General features: G+C 44.5%; 1 protein-coding gene across 3 annotated transcripts in view; it reads right to left on the bottom strand.

Moving 5' to 3' along the window:
• Nucleotides 1-655: 655 nt before the first annotated feature.
• The window catches only part of FEZ1 (fasciculation and elongation protein zeta 1), a 43,857-nt gene continuing 16,722 nt past the window's right edge, over nucleotides 656-27,790 (bottom strand). For 2 of the 3 annotated variants that reach the window (XM_032426221.1, XM_032426222.1), the window contains exons 4-10: nucleotides 14,765-14,851; nucleotides 12,708-12,876; nucleotides 9,557-9,828; nucleotides 8,513-8,593; nucleotides 7,322-7,397; nucleotides 3,424-3,489; nucleotides 656-1,020 (exon numbers count right to left, since the gene is read on the bottom strand). In XM_032426221.1, coding sequence (XP_032282112.1) covers nucleotides 1,004-1,020; nucleotides 3,424-3,489; nucleotides 7,322-7,397; nucleotides 8,513-8,593; nucleotides 9,557-9,828; nucleotides 12,708-12,876; nucleotides 14,765-14,851 — 768 coding nt within the window. In that variant the 3' untranslated portion in view covers nucleotides 656-1,003. The remainder of the gene's footprint in view (nucleotides 1,021-3,423; nucleotides 3,490-7,321; nucleotides 7,398-8,512; nucleotides 8,594-9,556; nucleotides 9,829-12,707; nucleotides 12,877-14,764; nucleotides 14,852-27,790) is intronic. The other variant, XM_032426223.1, reaches the window with a different exon arrangement.

The raw sequence follows: 27,790 nt of genomic DNA on the forward strand, positions 1-27,790 counted from the left end.
GGGCTCTTGTCATTCAAGCCAGAAGATGGAAGCCAAGCGAGTTCCGAGCTCCGGCTATGTTGAAATCAAGGCAGCATCCAGGTGTGAGGACAACAGTCACCTGCTGGTCCCGGGAGCAGCAAAGCACCCAGGAGTCGGACCTCTGGGGCTGCCGGAAGGGCAGGGGAGGGCGCGCACGGCCACAGGACACCATTCCCCAAGGTCACTGGGGCGTTGGGGCAATGGCCACGATCCCCCAAGCTGGGCTTGCTAGCAGAGCTGAATCCCTCCAGCCCCCGAGCCACGGGGTCCCCGTGGAGGGTCTGGCAAGGGCCAGTGTGGCCATCTCAGCGGGAGGCACGGGCTGCACCTCGAGACTCACTTCTCTGCTAACTTCCCCCTCCCCCGCTGGTCTGACACCCCCCATCAGTAGTTCCTAGAACACATTGCGCAGCTCCCTTTACAGTTGCCAAGCAGCGAGATCTTGGGGGTCTGTGGATGGCCTGCTCCTTCTGACTGTACCCCGTGCAGCACCCCCACGGCCCACGGCGGGGGGCCCACGCTCGGGTCCCTCCATGCCCGGCCATCTGCCGTAGGCCCCGGGACGTCTCACAAAGGCAGCTCTGCAGCCTTTCTCTCTCCAGGTATGATAGACCACACTCCAGGGCACATGAAGAATATTAATTAAATGAAGGTTTATTTCAAAATTAGTCTTAGAGGGTAAGCTGTTTTCGAGGGCTGGAGCCAGGCTACATCGTGAGCGGTGAGAGCGCCCGCCTTCCCGCCTTCCCCCCCGGGCGGGGCCGAGAGGCACCTCACCAGCCCTGCCCCTCGGTCATGCATCCAATGATCACTAGGACTAGAAGCCAACAGCAAAGGACCCCGCGCGCTTGCTCATGTTTAATCCAGGTTAAGCTATACACGTTTAAATACACGTCGGAGGTTACGTGGTGTCATGCAGTCCCTGGGATGGAATGACTCTTGCTCTGTGACCTCCGCGGCAAGACTGCCCCTGAGGGCAAGGTTAGGTGGGGCAGAGCACTGCAAAGAGAAGGCGAGAGGAGAGAGGTCAAAGCACAGCGTGGGTCAGGACCTGCCAGCCCAGGGTGGCCCCAGCCGAGAGGCGGTCCTATCCCAAGCAGAGAGCCGCCCCCCAGGACCCAGGAATAACTGCGTCTTCCTTCCGGAAGAAGGATGAGACGATGGGAGGTGGCCCGTCTGGTGCGCTGATTGGGTCTCGGATGCTTGTGTGCCTGGGTTCAAACCCTGGATCCGGCCTGTGCTAATTCTACGACCTTGGGGAAATCGCTCCACCTCTCTGCGCTCGCTCCTCCGTGTGTACAATAGATGGTGCTTCTGCCTACCCCACAGGGTTGTTCAGAAGCAAATAGAAAGCGCTCAGTAAATGTTAACTAGTTTTATGAATTCACTGACATTTCCGTGGATCACGGTGGGGAAAGGGGTCCAGCCCTCGGGCTCCCAGACTTACCGAACCCATTTCCACAGACCTCCTTTGAGAAATTGGCTTTGAAAGCCTTTAAGAGGCAGAAGTTCTTCCCTATGTTTAGCCTGAAGTCCTCCTGCTGAAATTTAAGACTAATCTTTCTGATCCTTATGGAAACAATACCACCCAGAGGTTCTTAACCGAGATCCACAAGCCTACTGGAACCGTACCCAACGTCGTGTGTGCATGTGGGGCAAAGCTGAATGAAATCAAGAAGCCAGACAACGGATGACCAGCAGTGGATATTGTTATGGCCTGAATGTCCGGGGCGCCCCATGTGCAGCTGTATTTGGAGATGGAGCCTCTAAGGAGGTAAGGTTAAATGAGTCATAGCACGGGGCTCTGCTCTGATAGAATTAGTGTCCTTATAAGAGGAGACACCAGAGAGCCCTAGCATTCTCTCCCTTCACGTGCACACAGGAGAGGGAGGCCACGTGAGGACACAGCAAGAAGGTGGCTGTCTACAAGCCAAGAAGAGAGCCCTTGCTAGGAACTGGATTTGCTGGCATCTTGATCATGGACTTCTAGCCTCTGAAACTGTGAGAAAATACCTTTCTGTTGTTGAAGCCCGTACCCTCCCCGCCCCCCCGCCCCGGTATTTTGTTGTAGCAGCCTGAGCAGACTAATACAGATATTGACGTCACAAAAAGAAAGACAACCAGAGAATATGTGTCTCTTAATGGAAGTTTAGCACCACTGATCGTGTAATGCTTATCAAAAGATTTGAGAATGAGTCTGATCCAGTCTCTAGCTCTGCCAGCTAACAAGAAATACAAAAAATGGAAGAACAGGGGCGCCTGGGTGGCTCAGTCGTTAAGCGTCTGCCTTCGGCTCAGGTCATGATCCCAGGGTCCTGGGATTGAGCCCCACATCGGGCTCCCTGCTCTTTGGGAAGCCTGCTTCTCCCTCTCCCACTCCCCCTGCTTGCGTTCCCTCTCTCGCTGTGTCTCTCTCTGTCAAATAAATAAATAAAATCTTTAAAAAAAAAAAATGGAAGAACATATTAAACCATGGGGACACAACTGACTGGTGGAAGCCGAAACAAGGAAATTCTATGGGGCAAACAACCTGGTTTCTCCAAGAAATAAATTTCAAGGAACGAGAGGAAAGGAAAGGGAACATATATATATATATAAAGAGATTTAGGAGACATATTATCCAATTGCAATGTATGGGCTTTCGCTGGATCCTGATTCAAACAGACTGAGAAAATGTAACAGGGAAATGTGAGCACTGATTGGATAGTCAAAGATATTGAGACATTTTTTATTTTTCTAGTTGTGATAACGATATTGTGGTTAGGATTTTTTGTAAAGAGTCCTTATGTTTTAGAAATGTACACTGAAATACTTATAGATTAAGAAAACTGATGGTTGGGATTTGCTTCAAAACAATATGGAGGGGAGAAGCTGGGTAGGGGTGTAAGTGAACAAAGATCAGCCATGAATCAATGATCACTGAAGCAGGATGAGTACATGAGAGTTCATTATTCCAGTCACTCGACTCATATATGTTAACAGTTTCCTTAATAAAAGATAAAACAAAAGTCAGGAAAGGATGTAGCTAGGCATGACTTCAAGCAGCTGAGACTAGTACACGTAGCCCGGGGCTCTGGTTTTTCCCCACGGAATAGCCTGAACTCTCCAGAACTTTCACAATCTGGTTCCACTGCTCTAATGTGGAGGTGCTCTGGTGACTCCAGGGTGAAGGAATCTCCTTCTCCTGCCTCCTGGCAACATGCAAGGACAAAACCCCATTCCTGTGAGGGCCTCACAATCGCCCACCGGCGGCCCCTGGCCCTGTGTGCCCTGCGCGGTCTGGGTGGAAGGACGCTCTGGGAAGGCTGCGGAGCAGAGCGGCCTCCCAGCCCTTCAGCGGCAGGCCTGGGGGAGGGGACCCCGGGAAGCCCCCGCTCCAGGGGCCCCAGGGGCTGCTCTCACCTTTTAAAATGTAGTCCGTTAGCAAAGTGGGCACCTTCTCATTATCCTCCTTCATGGCAAAGAGAACTAGGGAAGGAGAGAAAGAGAGAGATGAGCCGAGATGCCAGCAGGGCATAAAGCTCATTTCTAGGGAGACAACCCACCAACCCAAGAGAAATGATTCGACGAAACCAGACATTCACTGAGTATGGAGCAAACGTCTAGAAGCTTCTGTCAAGCATCAACATTCCACATGCTGATGGAGTAGAATACATCCAAAAAGTCAGAGTGGCCTGTTGGTGACTTTATTTTCTTTTATATTTTACTTTTTTTTTTTTGCTCATCTATAATCTCCACATTATTTCCTAAGTATCTATCTTTAATAAGCATGAAAAGAAATAAAGCAATTTAAAAAAGAATCAGCTTTCAGATGCAATCTAAATGTTAAGAATAACAGTCATCACATTATTGAATCACCAATAAAACTCTTTAAGGACATTCTATTCATGTAAGCAGATATTGGAAAATTTTCTGTAATTATTATAATCATAAATTATTATTCCTATTTATCAATAACAAATAAACTTATTTTAACAAATAATTTATTTTCTATTTTATGCCCACTACAGTGCTAGAATTTGTGGAAATGCAGAAGAATTATGGACCCTCAAGGAGCTCATAGACTTCTCATTGAGACACTTGATGATTTACACACATATAAGGCGAACAAGAGGGAAGTTACAAAAGCGTAAAGGCTTTTTTTATAGAAGTTTTGAAAATAGTTTTTTCTGTTAGTAAACAAGGTAGCGCTTTCTCATATTCATAATTCATATTGTGGAAGTCAGCTTTGTAGAAAATCTTTTAAGAATGTTGTTGGACTTTGTTTACAATATCATAAAATGAGGGGAGGAGAGAATGCACCGACAGTATTCTTCATCACAGATCCCTTAAATAAACCATGGTGTATCTATTCCATGTAGTCTTTTTTTTTTTTAAGATTTTATTTATTTATTTGACATAGAGAGTACAAGTAGGCAGAGAGGCGGGCAGAGGGAGAGGGAGAAGCAGGCTCTCCGCTGAGCAGGGAGCCCGATGCGGGACTCGATCCCAGGACCCTGGGATCATGACCTGAGCCGAAGGCAGCCACTTAACTGACTTAGCCACCCAGGCGCCCCTATCCCATGTAGTCTTATAGAGCTCTATGAAAAACGAGAAACAGATCCATGGGTACAAGACATATTTACCAGTGAAGCAAGAAGGCTGCAGAACATTATGGATTAACTTCTAAATTAATAAATAAATGCTAATATTCATAGAAAAAAATCTGGAAGAATGTGCATGAAAGTGTTAAGACTGGTTATCTCTGGGTGCAAAACCACAGGGGATGTTCCTTTCTACATCCTATTTCTGCAGGGTCTGGCCTTCTTCTTTTTCTTTTAATATTTTATTTATTTATTTGACAGAGAGATATGTGATATTGTATTGACAGAGAGATATTTATGATATTGTAAACAGCGAGAGAGGGAACACAAGCAGGGGGAGTGGGAGAGGGAGAAGCAGGCTTTCCGCCGAGCAGGGAGCCCGATGCGGGGCTCGATCCCAGAACCCCGGATCATGATCTGAGCCGCGAAGGCAGCGGCTTAAAGACTGAGCCACCCAGGTGCCCCGGGTCTGGCCTTCTTCAGTGAGTACGTTTTGCTTTTCTGCGAGCAGGGAAAGCAGTAAAGGTCAGCCGACACGGGTCACCAGGAGGAGGCCGCCTCGACAATATGGGGATGGAGCTCCATCCATTTCCATGGCCTTGCTCTCCATTGTTGACCCTGCCTTGCTTCAGGTCAGGGTCACGAAACTTGACTCCAAAAATTGGGAGTGTGTGATGGACCTGGTGGTGGCATGAGTCAGTGGCCAGGTCCGGAGGAAAGAAAGAGCCTGAAACTGGGGCCCTCCAGATGTTGGTTTCTTTTATTTCTTCTGTAGTTTTGGATGTGTACTCCTGTCAACCTAACAGGCTGGAAGTACTTTACAACTGAATATGGGCACACAAAATGCTGCACCAAGAAGACAGCTGTGGGCAGCACCCGGGTGGCTCAGTGGGTTAAGTGTCTGCCTTCGGCTCAGGTCTTGATCCCAGCGTCCAGGGATCGAGCCTCACCTCCGGCTCCTCGCTCAGTGGGGAATCTGTTTCTGCCCTTCCCCCTGCTTGTGCTCTCTCTCTCTCTCTCTCAAATAAATAAATAAAATCTAAAAAAAAAGAAGAAGACAGCTGTAAAAATGTAATCCTTGCATTCAGCCAATATGTGTCTAAGTTCATTGTCAAAATCCAAAATGTATAGGAGTTGTCCGGTCCCAGAGCTGGTCCAGGACATCCTTGGTTCAGGAGTAAAGAGGAGACATTCACAGATCCATATGAGGACTGGCCAAAAAAAAAGAAAGCTTTTATAACCTGCAGCAGAATTCACATTCAGGGAAGATGGCAGTTTTTTCTTTTAAAAAGAATAAAATACTGGAATGTGGTGTACCCACATGATAGAAGAGAGAGCCATAAAAAGAATGTTAACCAAATGTTAACTGATATGACTAAAATCATGATACAAAATTTTATAGCCAGTATAATCTCGAGTATGTGGAGAAGACATAAAACATTATGGCTGAAAACACCAAAATAGTAACCACAGTGGAGGGGACAATGAATTATTTATTTTCTTTTGTTCACTGTTCTGTATTTCCAAACTATTCTAAATGATGGATACACTCCAATTAAAATGTTTTAAACGAACTTGAAACATGTAAATAAACCCACTGTTTCTTAATTAAAATGAAAGGATTTCGCACTGAATTCCTGAATGGGTATCTGTAATAAATTTATAGCTCTTCCTTTAAAAAAAAAAATGATCGAGTACTTTACATATATCAACCCTCGTAATCTGTCCAAATTATTTTCCAAATGCTTACTACTTGTGAAAACACAAACACCTATAAATGTCAGTTCGTTGCTGTCTGCTCCCTTGAAAAAAAATCTTAGTGCCTATGTATGCAAATAAAGGAGTTTAAAAGGAGTGAAGAGGAGAGATTCTCAAGGACACGGTATCCATGGATGTAGGAAGGGTTTCTGTTTACCAGAACCTTCTGCTTTGGTTCCCCAGATTGATAACAGTGAAAATGTTTGGTCACCTTTATAGCACCGGGGTCGGGGGGAGAAGGGGGCACCAGGTGTCTGTCTTCCTCAGCTGAACAGAAGAAACTCCTCTTGCCCTCCCCTGGGGTAGCAAATGGCCCTGCGCTGGCCCAGCCCGCTGCTCAAGCCATTCCCTACGAGGCAGAGGCGGGGCGCCGATGGGCTGGACGGGCCCGGTGACTATGTCACTCAGCACAGCGCACGGTTGCCAGGGAGATGGACATTCTTGTGATTCACTGAGCCTGCCACCCCATCTTGGCCTCGCATTTTTCTCTTCCTAAAAGAATCAGGCTAACACTGATGGCTAATACTATGCGCCCCCAGCCCTTTGGGGGTTGTTGTGCTTGATGTACGTAAAAAGATTTTGCCTACAAAGGGCTCTTTATCACACACTGGTTTCTCCCATCGCTCAGGATGTTTATTAATATTTGACAATAGAGCCAAAGCAGAGGAGAGGGGGCAGTCATTTCCTGGAAGGAAAACCACCGTTTCCGGTCACCCACTCCTGCCGCACAAGAAACCTTGCTTCTCCTTAAAAATGCAGCCAGCCCCATGGACCAAGCCCCCTGCCGCGGGGCCACAGGTGGGACAAAGCAACCGCAAGTTGCTGCCAAGGGAACAGACAAGGGAGGGGGCGAGTGACGCAGGGACATGGAGCACATTCTGACCCATCTAATGCTGCCCCTCACGGGGAGGGGGGCACGGAGCGAGCGGCCCATCTCTCTGGGGATGAGAGGAACTCACTGTTTGTCAGCATCTGGAGATCTTCCACTGACGGGGGCAAGGCTTTCTTCTCATAAGGGATGACCGTGTTCAGATACTACGAGATAAACATACAAACATGCCAGGCAGGGCTGGAGACACAAGTCTGGTCCCTCCACAAGTGAGACGCGTTGGGGACTCACATGGGGACTGTGATCATCTCTCCCCAACATGCTCCATTGAAGCTGACACTCTCAGCAACCCCCATGACACTCTGCCCACCACTGCCTCGGGACCCTTTCCCCATCTCTGGCGAAAGTCTCATTTTATAAGTCTCTCCCATATCAGCCCTCCATACCATCGAATACATTCTTCTGACACTACAAGCTTTTGGATATTTAGGAATCCTGGTGAGCTTTTTCTCCTTCAGGCTGAGCGCAGAGAACATTTTAAAGGGAGATTATACTTTTGTATGCTTTGCTGTGCAATATGAAATCAAACGGTCTCTCTTTTGTCAAAAATGACAGGGGAGAGAACCTCAACCCCGCCCTTGGTCTCGGACGTTGGGTTTGCTCCCTCTGCTGGATATGAGGTGCTTCTACAACAAGATCATCTTGGCCTGGTGGGGCCCAAGAACAGGGTGCCAGAGAGATCCTGAAGGTTGGGGCGGGAGCCTGGGGCACTGAGCTCCAGCCCAAACGCCAAAAGACTTATATTTTGGTCTTGGTTCTGCCCCTAGCGGTGTGGTCTTGAGAGAAGACCTAATCTCTCCGGATCTTAGTTCTCACCGTTGCAAAATGAGGGGACTGGATTAGATGTTCCCCAAATCCCTTCGCATGCTGCAGTGCCAGAATTCTCACCCTTAGGATTCAGCTACAAAGATGTCTGACATACGTACACAATTACGTGCACTTACTCCAAACTTGTCCATTTACGCACATGCCCTTTCTATCAGATTATGCACTTCGTGAGAGCAGGACCAGGACTGACCCATCTTTGCACCTGAGGGCCCAGCAACAGCTCAAACAAAACAAAACAAAACAAAACAAAACAAAACCCAGTTCACCTTGTAAAAGACCTGCCTGTCCCTTCTTATGAGTGGAAGAAGATGTTAAGACCTCCCTCTGCCCGAGGGCTGGGATAACCCTAGTGAGTCACCACACCCCGGTCTGCAGGGGAGGCCGGGCTGCAAGAGTCCAGGAGGAAAGCTGGGAGCCGGGGAACTGCTTGTACCTGTTTGTCCGTCCCTGAGGAGCCAAAGGTCTGGCGGATGCCACTCTGCAGAATGTTGGAGATGCCTTCCATGCTGAAGCGCTGGGGAGAGAGGGGGAAGGAGATGCCTTCCATGCTTCCTGCTTCATAGTCATCACTCCCCGGGGACTTGGGTGTCCTCCCTAAGCCACCCAGACCCACCGGCCACCACCCTGGCCCAGATAAAACCTGGTCTAAAAAATAGGCTAAAATTTAAGCCTGAGTTTTGCAAGAACCAAGAGTAGAGTCTCAAAGACTCTTAGTAGGTCCCTCGGGGCAACGGGTCGCCCTGCACCCCCCTGGTTTCCTCATTTCAGCCTCCGTGTGGACAGAAAGAATAAAGCAGGACCCTACGCCTGGGGCAGGTGATGATGCAAGCATCTCACAGAGGAAAACAAAATGTCCGGCCACTGGGGAGGGCAGATGTAAAGCTGCTGTCCTCATCTGGGAAGGCTTTTCCAAAATGCACAAGCCGACGCCCAATTCAGGAGGTCTGGGACAGAGCCTCGGCCAAGGTATTTTGGACAATCTCCTTGGAGGATTCTCCTGAGCTTCCCTGATCAAGAACCACTGGTTTGAAGAATCCTGTTAGTCTACAACAAGGCGTCAGAATTTTCAATCCTGACACAACCGCGAGCCCCCTCCCCCGCCCCCGCCATCCTAAAGAGAGCAGTCAGGACAAGTAGCAGGGATGCTGACCCTGAGTCCCAGGGCACAGCGCCCCTCAGTCTTAGCCACCTTCACCCCTCTTTCTAAGGTCTTGCCTCAGGGAACACAGACCACACGCAAGTATTTTCCCATGTCCACGTCCAGTGTCCCCCAGCGAGACCGAGGTCCTCAAGGGGAGGAAAGGAGAAAGGGGTGCCTTCTCTCCCTTTACAGCCCTACTGTCTGCCAAGGGTCCTGCTCACAGTCACTGCTCAATCCCGGTCTGCTCATGGGGCCTGTGCAGGCGTGGTACCGGGCCCCACACGGCCAGGCTCCGAGGCTGGATGCACCTCGTCTTCCCGCGGGCGGTTCACCTACCTTGAGCGGCATCTGGTTTCCCTTCTCTATCCGGCTGCTCTGCAGGCTCAGACCTTTCTCTTTCCGCCTCTTCTTCATCAGTTCTCGCTGCTCCTTCTGCTTATTCTGAACCTCGATAAGCACCGTGATGAAGGAGTTCTTCACTTCCTTCTCGAACTCCAGCTCGTCCCGGCGGGCCAGCTGTTGCACCAGCTCCTCCGAGAAGTCCCGGATGGCGCCCTCCACCTGGTCCAGCAGCTCGGTCAGCTCCGACCCAGACATGTGCCTCAGGCCTGCAGGGGGAGACCGTCCCGCAGGTGACCATCCCTGCAGCCGAGCCAGAGCCCACCGGGCGTGAGGTGGGGCTGCCGCCCCCGAGGGGACCCCTCCCGCCTCCTCACAGGACTGGCAGTTCAGGGGCACGCCAGGAAGGAAGGGACCCATATACGACAGCCAAAGTGCACACCACTCTCAGGATAACAAAAGAGGAAGAAGAAAGAGCCCCCACAGAAGCCCGTGGACTCCGTTCACAAAAATGTGCATGGACGGGGACGCCTGGGTGGCTCAGTCAGTTAAGCGTCTGCCTTCGGCTTCAGGTCATGAACTCAGGGTCCTGGGATCGAGTCCCACATCGGGCTTCTTGCTCCGCAGGGAGCCTGCTTCTCCCTCTGCCGGCTCTGCCTGCCACTCCCCCTGCTTGTGTTCTCTAACAAATAAATAAATAAAATCTTAAAAAAAAAAAAATGTGCATGGACAGACATGTGACTTTTTGATCCCTTCTTCCTCTTCCTATTTTTCCTCTGTGTCTCTGATATTCCTGGTGCGAAATGGGTCAAGGATCGGGGGAGAAAACATTAAGAGGAGGTTTTGGGCATAGGTGCTGCAGACAGGAGAGAGGTGGTGTTTGTCCCAAGAGCTGATCAAGATCTAGCCGGCCAGCAAAATAAGCACAGCGATCTGAGCCCCCTTCACCCCATGGTCCTGCGCGACAGTGCAGATATTCAGAAACACGGGAAACATGCGGCCGACTGGGACCGCAGACTGAAAAGTGCGCCCTGGCTGGCTGGTACCGAGCCTGCTGTCAGAGAAAACGAAAGGGAAGCTGAGATAATGGGGTACAGAAAACTTTGTCTTAAATTCTTTTCCCTTCCAATTTCTTCATTTAAAATAGATTGGGGGGGAAAGTGCATCTGGTGGGCTCAGTCCGTAGAGCACGCCACTCTTGATCCCAAGGTTATGAGTTCAAGCCCCACGGTGGGCAGGGAGCCTACTTAAAATAATAAAAATAATAGATTGCGGGGGGAGCATCTTTTCAAATTTGTCTCTTTCTAACATCTTTTGTTTCTGCCCCAGAATCCATTTTACTTCCCTGTTTCTGCCGTGGCCTGTGGATTTGCTGACTCGGTTCGACCTCCCCCTTTATTCTGCTCTTTGGAGCTGTCCCCCTCCTGCGTTTGCCATTTCACTGTGCACTTCAGCTGTTTTCCTGAGTCTTCCACTGAGCGCGGCTATGTTTGGGGCCTTTGTGTGGCTGAGACCAGCCTGAATGCAGCTCCGCAGCCAAATCTGCCCAATCGGTGCGAGCACATTCCTTCTGCTTTTGCCCTGGCCCGGCCTCTGCTCTTTAGAACCACCGAGTTTCGTTTTCAGGACATGGTTCCTCAGAGCAGGCCTCGATTTTCACCCGTGTTTGGACCTTGACACCTGCCCGGCCGGCCTTCCCTCTGCGGTGTTTCTAAGGCTCTGCCAGCCCACAGGTGCATCTCCGCCCAAGGAGCGCGGACCCTCCTGCAGGGCGGGCACCATTACCCTGCCAGACGGATGGCTTTTATACTCAGTTCTGCCTTCGCTGCGTCATATCCTTCCATTTCACACCCCATCCACCCCTTTCTTTGCGTGATCATAATTACTACGAACCTGTGTCAGAGAGCTAACACGACACACAGATTAAGAGCGTGGATTCTGCGGATGCCTGGGTGGCTCAGTCTGCTAAGCGTCTGCCTTCAGCTCAGGTCGTGATCCCAGGGTCCTGGGATCGAGTCCCGAATCAGACTCCATGCTCAGCAGGGAGCCTGCTTCTCCTTCTGCCTGCCACTCCCCTTGCTTGTGCTCTCTCTCTCTCTCTCTGACAAACAAATAGAATCTTTAAAAAAAAAAAAAAAAGAGAGTGTGGATTCTGGTGTTAACCTGCCTGGCTTTGCTCGTGGGCCCCACCCCTCACCACCTGGATGTGGTGTTGGGGCAGATACAAATGAAAAACAGGAAGCTTGGCTCTCCCTGTTGAAAGTAAGGAAAGAGACTTTCTCTCTCCTTCCCCTGCCTGTTCTCTGCGAATGCCTTCCTCCGCCCTTTGCAGATGGATGCCAATCATTTGAACAGCAAAATAAGCCCCTTGTCAGTCTCAGGACTCAGCAATATTTCCTCAACCACCTGGGAGCCACAGGTTGGAAAAGTCATCATCAAGGAAGATGACAGGGCCCTAACTAGTCGCCCTTCTCCAGACTGTTAAACTGATTTAATGTAATGGGCTGTATCCACTTCGCCAGAGATGAGAGTAGGATTTCTTTCTGGTTTTGCAATCCCTTCAGCGAGTTGCCTGTGAAGGGCGCTCTGTTCTGGCTTCACGCTTATCCAATAATAAAATTGTTGGCTTTCTCTTCTCCTTCTGTGGAGAGGTTTTCTGGGTGGGGAGGAGATTCTGTTTTTCATCATATGTCCCCAGCAGTGGCATCAAACAAGTCACTTAGCCTCTCAGCCTCCTCAATTACCCCAGTCCTAATGGAGTTGGGGTGGGGATGAAATGAGATGATGCACAGAAATTCTTACAACTGGGTCTGGCACATAGAGAGCTTTCCAAAAATATCAGCTATCATGATTATTACCTTTTTCATTGATTTTATGGTAGCATCATTTTGGAGAGTGGATTCCGATTTCTTCTGCTTATTCTGCTCCAGTCTTGTTCTTTGGTTAGTTTTACCATTTTGATTTTGCTCAATTGCCTTTCCCCCTCACCCCCAAAATTTGCTAACTTCTCTCCTGACGCCCAGTAAGAAAGGGATTGCCAACTCCCTGGATTGGAGGTCCTACTAGCTACATGTGAAGCGTGTGCCCATGGCCTGGCCCACAGGCAGGAGGGCTCATCCTCGGCAAGCCCACCCACCAGGCCCCTCACCTTCGTAGGACCAGTTGTTGTTGAAGGTCTGGGTCAAGGCCTGCATCTCCCGCAGGAGGACTGAGTCTGCCTGGGAGGAGGTTTCTCCCTCATCCTCGTCTTCCAGGACCTCCTCTTCTTCCTCAGGGTCTGGGGAGTTCTGCATCATTTCTTCAATCTCTTCAATCACCTGAAGAAGGTACGCAAGAGAGTGCTAACTCTGTTCTCTGCTGGAGGGACATCCCGGCTCGGATTTTGATCAGTTAAGGATGTCTCTAATTTGCTGCCTATAAAATTCTTAAAGCAATATTGTTATTTAATAAATGTTGAATAATAATAAAAATAGATCTGACCAAAGGCTTACACACACTCTTTCGTTAATGTAAAGCACTCTTGAATGTGAAATCTCTTCCAAGAACACCATTTAGATGAGTGCTTTATTGGAAATAAACTCCTCTTTCGGGAAACAAAGCAGAGCTGCCTGGAAGGAACATTTACCTCAATGTGCTGAGCACTTTATTTTTAAGTGGGAAAACACTTTAGCCACCCAACTTTAACACAAGACCCAGTCTGTTAATTGTTACAGTGCTTACGCTGTTCTAGAACAACTCAAAATGGGGAGGCTTTTTTTGTGTTTTTACGTAGAGGAAATTTCTCCAGAATTCACCTGGATAGGAACTTGAGCTGGGCAGCTACAATCGCCAAACAGGAGGTTAACATAACAAAAGGATAGGTAGGGTCTGGAGAGCAGAAAAGAGCTAAGAAACCCAGCTGTAATCTCCACTCTTACTAGGGATCAGCCCCCAGAAGAGAGAGCTAAATCAGAGGATCGCCAGAGGAAGACGGGTGAGCTGCCGCGTTCATTAACTGTTGACACGTAAAGAAAATGGAAGAAGCAAAGACAGTCTGAAAGCCGTCCATGGATGGGTCTGGTCACGACAGGGCACTCTGCATTTGTCTGTCCTCAATTCTGTGATGGATTCAGTCTCCAGGCCCCTGGGCTGTGTTCTCTCTGAGGCAGGTTTCTTCACGTTAGCTGGACCAAGGACAAGGGGACTCACGGGGCCCACACCTTAAGAATAATTCCTATTTTATTCCCACACCTTCTCACCTCCATTCAGCAAATTTAGGGAATACTTAGGCTTTGCTTCCTGAAAGCCGTTTATAAAATGCAAGCAAATGACAAACCCCCTTCAGAATCTTATGGCTGAGTTTCTCCTTCTCCCACAGAGAACTGATCGCTAACCTTGGATCACTGAATTGTATATCCCTTACAGTTCACAAGAAGAACTGTCAGCCCCTCTTCTCTTTTCATCTGGTGCTCTTCAATCTCTTGATCCTTACCTGTTTAATATCCCACCTTTTTGCCACAGACATGAAAGAGTTCCTTTGGCCGAAAAGCACTTTCTGGCCCCAGAGGCTCCTGGTGGAGCTTTTTCGAAACTACTTTGTGAAAAACTTGTATGGTACCTGCTCAAAAAGTCGCCCAGAAATATTTGTTGACCGAAAAGTTGAAAAAAGAATCCAGAGACCCAAGATTATTCCCCGCTAAGTAATAAATGACTAAAGCCAAAATATAATTAATTCAATCAAATGTCAAGCACTACTTTCTTTTTTTAACAAAGACACAACTGTCCATTAAGACTCCTTTTGGAAGGCTCAACATTTTGGGTGTTCTATGAAATATGAGAAAATACCCACCATACAAAAGCCTCAACTGTCACTTCTATTTTTGCGAGAATAGGTATTTGGGACCCTCATTTCGGTGTCTTGACTCTTAATGAGATTACACTCAGAGGCTTAGCAAGAAGTGAAGCCCGTCAACACCAGGCCTATAATCAAACATGAGCCCCGCCCAACCCGAGTGTCAGGAACTATGTTCCAGTTTACTGCAGGCGGGTAAACTGAGGCCTAGAGAGACATGAAATCCCTTATCAAAGACACTCCAAGTCATCGACCCAGGCAACCACGAGACCATATATTTGTCTTCTGCTTTAAACGGACAGACAAGTATGTACTTAGACTTTTTCTTGATCCAAAGAACAAAAAGTCCCAAGAACCAAGAGAAATATTCATACCTGATCTGCTGTGAGTAGAGGCTCCTCATTGATACCAGAATCATGTTCACTCTTCTCATTGAACTCTTCCTCTTCTTTCTCATGGATCTGAAGGGGGGGGGGGGGGTGGAATTCTGATTGATCATCAGCAGAACTAGGGTCCTCTTTACTGTCTGGTCTCTAGAACAGACACGGACTGAGAGGCCCCTCCGGCCATCCACTGTGTAAGGAGGGAATCTGAAGAGATGCCCAGAGTTTCATCCGATTCCAAACACACCCTTTCTGCCCAGCATGCAGCCCTGAGTCCAGCAAGGGATGTCTGACTCGAAGGAAGGAGCACTGTTCTTCAGCCCACAGACAGGTCATCCCTGCATGAACAAGGAACCTTCCCAAGGTGGGTGATACCGCAACCAATTCCAGCAGCGAAGGCTCTCTTATTTAGACAAGGACTTTCAATCTGGGGGTTAGCTTCCAGAGTTTACTGTATGAGGCATTTTAAGGAGTGGGTTGTTCCAGTCCAAAGAGTCAAGCTTTTAGAACTGGATGCAAGGCCACCCTGTGACTGGAATCTAGGCATGGTGTCACGGCCGCTGAAGGGTGCAGCGAATCTACACGAGACGTGCCACGGAACAACCTGATCACGTGAACTGAGGCACAGACAAAACAACAACAACAGCATTGAAACAGGTGCCCCATTCCTCCAAGATTCCATAGTGCCAAGTAAGATTCTGAAGGTTCACAACCATTGAGATTCTAGATGTTGCAATCCAACAAGATATCCACAGCACATCTGGCTTTCCTGACCATATCCCAAACGGCCACAGTCTGGCATTTATGTTCAAATCCTGCACAAAATAAACCACTAAACCACCCAACAATCTGTCTATGTCCGGAAGTCGAATTTGAAAGTCATATAGGGGCTGGGGAGGAGTGCCTCCAGGAAGTCTTTCGGCAGAGACACCTCCCATCCAGGAATCAATTTTTACTTGCTCATCGATAGCTGGCATGCTGATCTGCCTCTTTCCCAGGGATTACACTTCTACTGTTAGAAGAGAAGACACCCAGTTCCATCCCAAGCAATCATGTCAGAGATGGGCTATCCTCAGAAACTTCTCCCCTATTCTTTGAGCGCCACCTTGGGCAGACACCCCTAACAAAACACATCACCTTCTATCTACGTTTGCTTAAAACCAGGACTCTGTCATTAAAAAAATTAATCAAATGTATCTTAAATGCCATCTGCACTCCACCTGGATAGGGGTAGGGCAGGGAGGTAATGGGATCTGCTGAGGGGCTCGTGCACCAGATGGTGACATCTATTTCTGCTGGTGAGCCCATATGCTCCTCTCTCTGCCAAGTCTACCACCTGTGGTAGCCGCCTGGCTTCCGCACTCCCAGAACTCTGCAGAACGAAGCTCCTGGAGCCACAGTTTGTTCATGACTACACTCCTAGGGCAAACTTCCTCGGGGCCAGAAAGGCCTGTGCTGGAAGTGAGAGTTCCTTGCTTTCTGTTTGGATTCTTTTTTATAAGCAAGTGTTAGTCTATAACCGGAATTTTTTTTTTTTTTTGACAGTAAGTGTATTCTAAAGATGGAAGGTTTATGTCTTCTGAGATATGGCCAATTTTCACTGACTGTTAATACTGCATCATTGAGCTAAACCGTCCCCCCTCACGAGGTCTTCCCTCTGAGTTCCTGGTGGAAGGCAGGGAGGGAGCTTCTAGGGATAGACTCTTCTTGTTGTTTAAATGTTAGCGAAACTGAGCAGTGGCGTGGATGTCTCTTAGAGCTTTCTCTCCTCTCCCTGTCCCTGGCACAAAGCCTACAGGTCTGACTTGTCAGGCTTGTGAAAAAAGACCTGAGAATCACCTATAATCACTGACAAGTTGCCCTGAGTTCCTAGGATTGTGGGAGCTGCACCTACCCCACATTTTCTCAGACCTCAGAAGTCTGCCACTAAAAACTAAAATAAAAGGAGAAGCAAACACAAGGTACTTAAAGAAAGCCCCGGCTCCTTCCCTTTCCCTGTGTGGATTATTCCCAGCCTGCTTCACCACATCCACCCTGTCCCTGACCTTTCCTCCACCCTCTCTAACTTTCGGTCTCCGGTCTCCAGGTCTTGGGTCTGAGGCTCTCATCCTTCTGCACCCCCTCTAGTGCTCCTCCCACATTTCCTCCAGTCCTAGCAGACTCTCTTCCACCCCAACCGCTTCTGTCACTTCTCAATGAGCCCTCTTGCCTTACAAATGCCACTTAACAGAATCCCTACCTGCCCTTCGTTACCGGGACAATATCTAGTGCAGAGAGTGTAAAGCTGGATGGGGACTAACAGGGGGAAAAAAGAAGGAATTTTGAAAAATGATGGCAGTTGTGTATATGGATAGGATTATATGATTTACACACACACACACACACACACACTTATGCAGGTGGACAAGTATATGGATCCTCCTATTCTTAACATATGCCAGAGACCTAGAAATCACCATAGGGAGTTTCTTTAGCCTCTCGTGTGACAATGGGAAGGCTAGAGCCACAAACAACCTTCAGGCCAGGTCATTCAGGGCTGAATTTCTGTGTAAGCTGAAACTCAAGTTGGTTCCACACCGTAGAAGTGAACTATGACTCTTCCAAGAAAAATCATCCTTCCAAGTGACTTCTTTCCCGAACGGAGGAAAGAAGACCAAGAGCCAGAACAGGTCTGGCCATCCTCCTCGGCAAGCTGTTTCTGCCTTCTGCTTTCCCTAAAGGGTGTGCCTTTAAGGCTGTGATGTGGTCGCTTAAAGCTTGGCAATAAGTGAGGGAACCTTCCCTGGGGCCTACCATGCTGCTAAATCTTGCGGAACAGCAGTCTGAGTGAGGACTAAAATGACACTGAGTCCTTGTGTTCGAAAGTGACTATTAACCAGCGTCTCTTGTCAGAGCAATCCAGATGATTCTATTCACGAGAAAGGGAGTCTCTACCCCATTGTATTTCCCTCCCCTTATCACAATTGTTCCACATAGGTGGTTGCCTTCCTGACCAAAATTAAGAGAACGAAGATCCATTTTCACCTTCAGTCAACAAGTTAAAAAAAAAAAAAAATCCACGACATGCACCCAGCCCGGGGAAAGGATAACAATATCCCTCCATGCTTGTGAACAACCAGGAAACATCTGTGTGGGGTTAAGTCAGCGCCTCTGAATCCCCACAGGGAGACGCACCAGAGCACAGCAAACAGCATGTAGACGACAGACGTTTCGTGAAAGACTTAATGAACAAATGAAAGAGGGAGGAATGGTCGCACCATGCCCTCCTACGGTCAGTCCACCTCCACAGTCAACTTAGCTGCTCAGTGACCTGGAAAACAGAAGCGTTGAACTCACTGTCCTGGACTTTTTTTCCTCTTGTCCAAGACAACCACCACCTGCTGTTAATTACAGTTGCAGGGATAAAAGAGACTATCTTTTATATAAGTCAGGAACAGAATATTGATTAATTGAAAAACCCAATAAATGTGGAGAGTTGTAAATAATAATACTACATAGCTTGAGCATATTATTTTGACCTAAAAATAAAAGAATATACTGATTTTTCCCCCAACCTCCTAATGTAAGGTCAATGCCTTTTTCTCCACAATGGGCCTCTGAATAGAGGTTCCACACTGTCTTCTACCATCCACATCAGAACACCCTTTTTTAAATGGGCCCCGTTTCCATCTTTTTAAAAAGATTTTATTTATTTATCTGAGAGACAGCAAGAGCAAGAAAGAGAGAGAGAGGGAGAGCACACAGGGAGAGGGAGAAGCCTGGAGCTGGATGTGGGACTCGATCCCAGGACCCTGGGATCATGACCTGAACCGGAGGCAGATTCTTAACCAACTGAGCCACCCAGGTGCCCTCCATTTTTTTAATAGCAGAAGGAAAATACATAGGTGATTGAGCACACATTTATCTCCTCTTCCTTCTGAAACCCTACTAAAGTGAGAGCAAAAGGACCGAAAGAGAATATCCTGCAAGGACAAAACAAACCCGAGGAAAGACAACAGCGAACAAGATGCTAGAAAGCAGATGCTGAGCTAGCAGGCTAGAGGGTTAAGCCCTATGGGAGAAAGCTTCCCAAAGTATGTGTTTTCACCCCCAAAAATGCTGAAAGACTCTAGAATTGGAGACTTCGGGGGCACTGGGAGGTGGGGCTGCAAAAGGAAGGATCTGCCAGGATTCTTCATAGGAGCAGTGAGACCCCAAGTCTCTTCTCCTCTCCCATGAAGAAAGACAACTACTACCCTCTCACCATGAAAAGAGGTGGAGGTTTCACTTCGGAAAGGCTGAGCGAAGGAGGACTTGGACCTAAGAGACACCAGCCCACCTGAAAGCAGGGGTGAGGGATCTTGCCGAAAACAGAGGGATTAAGTGAAAGTCTACCCAAGACCCTCAGCCTCCTGCCCTGATTAGGCTCCAAGGATGCTGGCAGTCAAGCTTATCCTCCTCAAGCAAAACACTGGAGGACTCCACTTAGTGGTCAATACATTTCTGTTTCACTGTGCAAATAAAAGACGTACAGATACATGCCAATATTTGGGGTCTCCTAACAAAATGACCAGGTCCTTCCTGATCATTACAGTGGGGGGCAATAGGAGACAAGCCCTGTCCCCACAGGAAGATCTCTGTGAGTCTAGCCTCACTTTTAAATATGCCCAAGGATTGTCAAACATTTGCAGACAATCCCCGACATGAAAAACAGGGACTAAAACAAATACGTAGGAAAGGTAAATCAAAAGCTATACAGAGGGCAGGAGAGACTCCTTCCTATCATTACTGCACTCAGAGGGATACCAAGAAAACATTGCTTCCTTGAAACATGGCCTGTTTAGTAGAATTAATTTTAAAAAACAACAAGAAAGAGCTCTTAGAAATCAAAATTATGGTAGCAAAATTTGTATTTTCAGTAGAAGAGCTGAAGATAAGGCTGGGAAAATCACCTAGAGAGTAAAAGAAAATAAGTAGATAGAGAATGGGAGGGGAGAAAAAGCAAAAGATCAGTTTAAGTCCAACACTTGAATAAAGGAATTCTGAAAAGCAAAAACAGAAGAGATGGCCTCTTTCAGCCACAAAAGAGTAGCTAGTACTGGACTTTCCCTGCCACATACAACTATAAATCTAAGAGCCGATTGTTTTGAGGCACTGGGCACAGACAGTGCAAGGCTGTGATCATTGAAAGAAGGGAAAACATGAAATAAATGAAAGCTGAGAATCTGTCACCTGTGAACTAACACTATAAGAAATATTATAGAGTTTTTTGGCCTGAAAAAAAATGCTTAAAAATCAGATTTACAGGAAGAAATAAATAACACCAGAAATGGTAAATATAAAAAAATTATGTTTTTTCCTTCTCCTAATTTCTTTAAAAGACAACTAACTGTCTAGAGCAAAAATAATAATTTGTGTTGTGGGGTACGAATGTGGATTGATGTAAATTATATGACAACAATAGCACAAAGGATGACGGGAATACACTTACACTGTTGAAAGTGTTTTACATTTTATGTGAAGTAGCATAATATGAATCCTAAATAGACTATGATAACTTAATAATGCAGAGTGTAATTCTTAGAGCAGTCAGTAAAAAATGAAAACAAAACAAGCAAAAAACAAGCACACAAAGAGGTATAGCTAAAATCCAATGGAAGAGGGAGTGCCTGGGTGGTTCAGTCTGTTAAGTGTCTGCCATGGCCTCAAGTCATGATCCCAGGGTCGCGAGATCGAGCCCCACATCTGGCTCCCTGCTCTGTGGGGAATCTGCTTCTCCCTCTCCCTCTGCCCTGCCACTCCCCCTGCTTGTGCTTGCTCTCTCTCTCTGTCAAATAAATAAACAAAATCTTTAAAAAATAAAAATAATAAAATCCAATGGAAGAAAGAAAATGGAATACCAAGAAAATTTGATTAACACAAAAGAAGGCAAGGAAGTTGGGACAGAGGAACAACAACAACAAAAAACCCAGACAGGACAAATAGAAATGCAAGATCATACCCCTAAACACAAATTATTAAAGTTACTTTAAATGCTAATGAACTGAATACTATGCAGATGAACTAAACTCAATAAACAAAAAGCATAGATCATCATTGTCAGACTAAACATAAAAGATTTAACTGTATGCAATCTATAAAAGACACACATTAAACATAAAGACAGGGGTGCCTGGGTGGCTCAGTCATTAATCATCTGCCTTCGCTCAGGTCATGATCCCAGGGTCCTGGGATCGAGCCCCACATTTGGCTCCCTGCTCAGCGGGAAGCCTGCTTCTCCCTCTCCCACTCCCCCTGCTTGTGTTCCCTCTCTCGCTGTGTCTCTCTCTGTCAAATAAATAAATTTTTAAAATCTTAGAAAAAATAAACAAAGACACAGGTGAAAAGTAAAAGGATTGATAGAAACATGATACAATCTAGTAATTACACTACCGGGTATTTACCCAAAGAAAATGAAAACATTAATTCAAAAAAAAATATGCACCCCTACATTTATTGCAGCATTATTTACAATAGCCAAGATATGAAAGCAGCCCAAGTGTCCATTGATAGATGAATGGATAAAGAAGATGTGACATATATATCTATATATAATGGAATATTATTCAACCATAAAAAAGAATGAGATTTTGCCATTTGTGACACCATGAATGGACCCAGAGGGTATTATGCTAAGTGAAATAAACCAGACAGAGAAAGGCAAATACCATGATTTCACGTATATGTGTAATCTAAAAGACAAAACAAACAAAAATAGAAATACTTATAAATACAGAGAACAAACTAGTGATTGCCAGAGGGAAGGGTGGTGGGGAGAGGCATGGGCAAAACAGCTGAAGAGGGTTAAGAGGTACAAACTTTCAGTTATAAAATAAATAAATCAAGGGGCACCTGGCTGGTTCAGTTGGTACAGCATGTGACTCTTGATCTCAGGGTCGTGAGTTCAAGCCCCATGTTGGGTGTAGAGCTTACTTAAAATTAATCAATCAATCAATCATGGAGATTTAAAGTATAGCAAAGGGAATATAGTCGATAATATCGTAATAATATTGTTTGACGACAGATGGTAACTACACTTATCATGGTTAAGCATTGCATAATGTATAGAATTGTCAACTCACTATGTTGTGCACCTGAAAAGAGAATTAATTTAACATTGTACATCAACTATACTTCAATAATAAAACTTAAAACAAAAAAATAAATTGTAATGGATAAACAGACAAAAAAATCAGTTAAGAGCTAGGAGAATTCAACAATACTATAAACCAACTTAATCTAGTTGACCTTTACAGAACATTACAACCAATAATTACAGATTATACATGCTTTTCAATGGCACATAATGCATTCCTAAGATACAACATATGCTGGGCTATATATCAATCCCAATATAAAAGATTGAATTTGTACAGATTGTGTTCTCTGATAAGATTAAATCAGAAATCAATACAAAATGATAACTATAAAATCCCCAAACATTTTGAAATTAAGTAACATACATCTAAATAACCCATAGGTCAAAGAAGAAATTACAAGAGAAATTAGAAAATATTTCAAACTGAGGTTAGTAAAAACATACCATCTTAAAATTGTGGGATTCAGGTAAAGCAATGCTTAAAGGAAATTTTATTATTTTAAGGTGCTTAATGTTGTTGCTGGTCTGAATGCTTGTGTCCTCCCAAAATTCATTTGTTGATATCTTAATGCCCAACGTGATGGTATTAAGAGGTGGGGCCTCAGGGATTTGCTTAGGTCATAAAGGTAGAGCCCTCATGAATGGGATTGGTACTTTATAAAAGAGGCTCCACAGAGCTCCTGAGATTCCTTGTACCATGTAAGAACACAGCCAGAAACTGGCAGTCTGCAAGCCAGAAGAGCACCTTTTCCAGAACCTAATCATGCTGGCACCCTGATCTTGGATGTCCAGGCTCCTTAACTGTGAGAAATAAATTTCTGTTGTTTATAAGCCACCCTGTCTGTAGTATTTTGTTACAGCAGCCTGGGTGGACAAAGACAATTATTTTTAAAGTTTAAAATCTGATCTAAGCTCCCACCTTAAAAGGCTTAGTAAGACCCTAGTAAGTATAAGGAAGGAAATAATAAAGTTAAGGAAAGAAATCAACAGATGAGAAAATGAACAAACAACAGAGGAAAAAAAGAAACCAAGAGTGGTTCTCTGGAGAGATTAATAAAAGTGATAACCCCCCCTCCACAAAAAAAAGTGATAAACCCATAACTAGACTGAAGAGAGAAGAGGGGAAGGAGAGGGAGAGAAGGAGAAGAAAACACAAATTAGCAGATCAGAAATAAAAAGGAGAATATCACTATAGTAAGGCCTGTAGATCTTACTAACATTAAAATAATAAGAGCATATCATAAACAACTTTGTGGTCAATACTTCAATTAATTAGATTACATGAAAAAATTTCCTGAAAAACACTACCAAAATCAACTGGAGGAACAGAAGGTCAATACTTCAATTACTTAGATTAAAAGAAAAAATTCCATGAAAAACACTATTTACCAAAATCAACTGAAGGAAGAAACAGAAAATCTGAACACTCCTATATTTATTTAAGAAATTGAATGCATCATCAAAAACCTTCCACAGAGAAAACCCCTGGTCCAGATGGTTTCGCTGGTGTAGTCTACCAAACATGTAAGGGAGAAATAATACGAATCTAAGACAAACTCTTTCAGAAACTAGAGAAAGAAAAATTCCCAATTCATGTTGTGACATTACAAGAAAATTACAGAAAAAGATTCCTTGTGAACAGAGACACAAAAATCTTTAATAAAATATTAGCAAATCAAATCCCACATTATATAAAATGGATACTATATCATGACTAAGTGGGGTTTATCTTAAGAATGAAAGGTTGGTTTAATATTTGAAAATCAATTCATGTAATTCACCACATTAACATATAAATTGATCTACATATATAAATTGATCTATGGATTTAACACATCACAAGTTGAATTTCCAGCAACTTAGAGGAATTAATTAGCTGATTCCAAAATTTATATGGAAATGCAAAGGACCAAAAATAGCCAAAACAACTTCAAAAAAAAAAGAACAAAGTTGAAAGACATATACTAGTTGACCCTAGAACAATGACCCTCGGGGTGCGGATGCCCGGCGCTGTCAAAAATCCACATATAACTTCTGACTCCACCAAAACTTAACTACTGGTTACGTTGACAGAAACCTTACTGATAGTATAGACAGCTGATTAACACATATTTGGTATTTTATATGTATTATATACTGTATTCTTACAATAAAGTAAGCTTGAGAGAAAAAAAATGTTATGAAGAAAATGATAAGGAAGAGAAAACACATTTATAGTACAGTACTGTTTTTCCCCCAAAATATCCACATGTAAGTGGGCTCACACAGTTTAAACCCGTGTTGTTCAAGGGTCAGCAGCTGTACTACTTTATGTCAAGACTTGTCACAAAGCTATAGTAATGATGACAGCATGGTATCGGCATAGAGATAGACATACATCAACGAAACAGAATAAAGAATTCAGAAATAGATCCACACATATATGGTCAATTGATTTTCGACAAAGGTGCCAAGACAATTTAATAGGGAAAGAACAATATTTCCAATTAGTAGTACCAGAACAATTGGATAGACACACACACACACACACACACACACACACACACACAAATGAACTTTGACCCTTACCTTACACCATATACAGAAACTAACTTGAAATGAATCATAAGCCACAGACGAGCTAAAACTATACAACTTCTAGACGACTTCTAAAAAAATATGAATGACTACTTAAATACTGCACACAAAGCACAAACTATAAAAAGAAAAAAGGAACAAATTGGGCTTCATCACATTTAAAAAACACTTGACCTTCAAAATAGGTTTAAAAAGTTAAAAGGCAATCCACAGACAAAAAGATGTGCATAAAGCATATATCAGACAGGGGCGCCTGGGTGGCTCAGTCGTTAAGCGTCTGCCTTCGGCTCAGGTCATGATCCCAGGGTCCTGGGATCGAGCCCCGCATCGGGCTCCCTGCTCCGCGGGAAGCCTGCTTCTCCTTCTCCCACTACCCCTGCTTGTGTTCCCTCTCTCGCTCTCTCTCTCTCTGTCAAATAAATAAATAAAATCTTTAAAAAAAAAAAAAACATATATCAGACAAAGGACTATATCTAGAATGTATGTGTTAATTAAACAAGGAAGCCATTAGACTGAGGTGGTTTTAATGCCTTAATAGCCTACCAAGCAAACCAAAACCTAAGCCTCTAATGCCTCAAGGGTAAGAATTCAAATCAAAGAACAACCAGTCACAAACAGCCAGCTAGGCTTTCCCAAATAATATAACTATTTAAGCTATAGCCAATCAAATAATTTTCTTCCTTTGCTTCCACCTTTTCTATATAAAAGTTGTTCCTCTAGTTCCCGTTGGTGGAGCACTCCTAAGCACTTTGGGTTTGGGGCTGTCCAATTTGATCTTACTTAAATAAACTCTTAAAATTTTAGTATGCCTATTTTATCTTTTAATATAAGGAACAATAGCAACTTAACAAGAATACACAGTGGGCAAAGGATTCACTGAAGAAGATACACAGATTATAACTAAGCACATGAAAAGATGTTCAATATCATGTTACTAAGGAAGTGCAAATTTAACCAAAACAAGGTACTCTATATACCTACTCCAATGTCTAAAATGTTAAAGGCTGTCCATAACAGGTGTTGGTGAGGATGTGGACTAACTGGAGTTCTCAAATTGGAAAACAGTTTGGCAGATTCTTAAAAATGTCATACATTTACCATAAGACCCCAACATTCCACTCATAGGTTTTTTTTACCCAAGAGAAATGGAGACATAGGTCTACAAACAGACTTAGGCAAGAATATTCATAATAGCTTTATTTACAATATTCACAAACAACCCAAATATTCATCAACAGGTGAATGAATAAGCCAATTATGGTATATCTCTATAATGGGAACACCCCTCAGCAATAAAAAGGAGTGAACTGTTGATATAAGCAAAATATGGATGAATATCTAAATAACTATACTGAGTTTTTAAAAGCCAGACCAAAAAAAAAAGAGTATCTGCTGCATGATTCCATTTATACAAAATTCTAGAAAATGCAAACTAACCTATAGTGACAGAAATGAGTTGCCTGGAGATTGGGGGGTGAAAGGGAGCGGTTAATGGATATGCTTGATATCTTGATTGTGGTGATAGTTTCACGGATGTATACATATGGTCAAAACTTATCAAATTGAAAACTTTAAAATGTGCCATTTATTGTATGCCAATCATCCTTCAGTAAAGCTATGAGAAAAAAAAGAAAACCACACAATGAAATAAAAGAAAAGAATAATACACCACGACCAAGTTGGGTTTATCTCAATAATGCAAGGTTGACTTAATATTTGAGAATCAATTCATGTCATTTATCCCATTAACATCATAAAGGAGAGAACTCCATACATAATCATCTCAATAGAGGCAGAAAACAGAAATAATTCATCTTCAGAGAAATAACACAAGAAAACATGCCACAATTTAGTCATGAGCTTCCAGGCTGAAAGGGCCCACGAAGTATAATGCAGAATGAATGGGGGGCGGGAATCTCACTATAAGGCACATCAATGGAAAATTTCAAATGAGAAAGAAAAAAGAAGATCCTAAACACTTTCAGAAAGAACCAAAAGAGAGTCACATATAAAAGGAGAATCAGAATGGATTTGAGGGCTTCTCAACAGCAAGGGAAAGCTGGAAGATAAGAGAACAATGCCTTCAGAATTCCAGGTAAAAAAAAATTTGCAATCTAAAATAATTATCAAATCAAACTCTCAATCAAGTATATGACAGGAAAATAAAGACATTCTACTATAGTCTAAAAAACATATTCCTCTATACCCTTTCTCAAGAATATAGTGAATTTTTTTTCCCACCAAAACAAGGGAATATACCCAGAAAGATAAAAAAATACAGCAATCAGGCAGGAAGAACCCCGGGGCTGAAAGTGAAGGAAAGTCCCACGACAATAGCCGTGTACTAGATCTAGAATACAACCAGACTAGTTTATAGTAGAAAGATGGAGGTACTCATTTGGATGTTTTCAAGACAAAAAAAAAAAAAAAAAAGAATTGATAGAATGTCTGATTTTTGTTTTTAAGATTTTATTTATTTATTTGACAGAGAGAGAGAGAGCACAAGGGAGGTGCGGGGAGGGGCAGACGCAGAGGGAGAAGCATACTGCCCGCTGAGCAGGGAGCCTGATGCGGATGCAGGGCTCCATCCCAGGACCCTGAGATCACTACCTGAGCTGAAGGCAGACGTCCAACCAACTAAGCCACCCAGGCACCCCTGAATGTCTGGGGTTTTTTTAACCATATTGTGAGATTTAAATTTCACTCAGAGTTTGGGGTTGAACTACTGATAGATAGGTATACAGAAAATTAAACAAATAAAAAACAAGGTAATTCTTTACTCCAAGTTAAACAAAAGGTTGTATAAGATAAGAAATATTCTTATACAACACTATATGATTCAGTAAGAAATAGTATTTACATAGCTATGATAGTTTATATATTTAATATTGATTTCACTATAAATTGGTGACAACCCTCTATTAGAAGGGGGAAGGCTAAGTGTGAATATTTGAGGTGGTGTGAAAATCTTAAATCTTATCTTCTATAGTATAAAGTTAATAGATAACAGCCCAAACTGTTGATTTTAATCATCAAGCGAACAGCAATATAAATGTGTTACTTAGAAAATTTGAGGTATATGCCAAAAGAAATAAAAGTGGTTGCCTCTATGGAGTAAGGAAAGACAATTCAGGAGCTGCTGGTGGCAGGGGAGGGGGGGGAGGCTTTAGGTCTTATAATATTTTTAAAGTATTATTTGACTTTCAAGACTATGTACATGTGTGGGGCGCCTGGGTGGTTCAGTCGGTTAAGCGTCTGCCTTCAGCTCAGGTCATGATCTCAGCGTCCTGGGATTGAGCCCCACATCGGGCTCCCTGCTCAGT

Source organism: Phoca vitulina, unplaced genomic scaffold (genome assembly GCF_004348235.1).
Source record: "Phoca vitulina isolate PV1807 unplaced genomic scaffold, GSC_HSeal_1.0 scaffold34, whole genome shotgun sequence".
Taxonomy (NCBI): domain Eukaryota; kingdom Metazoa; phylum Chordata; class Mammalia; order Carnivora; family Phocidae; genus Phoca; species Phoca vitulina.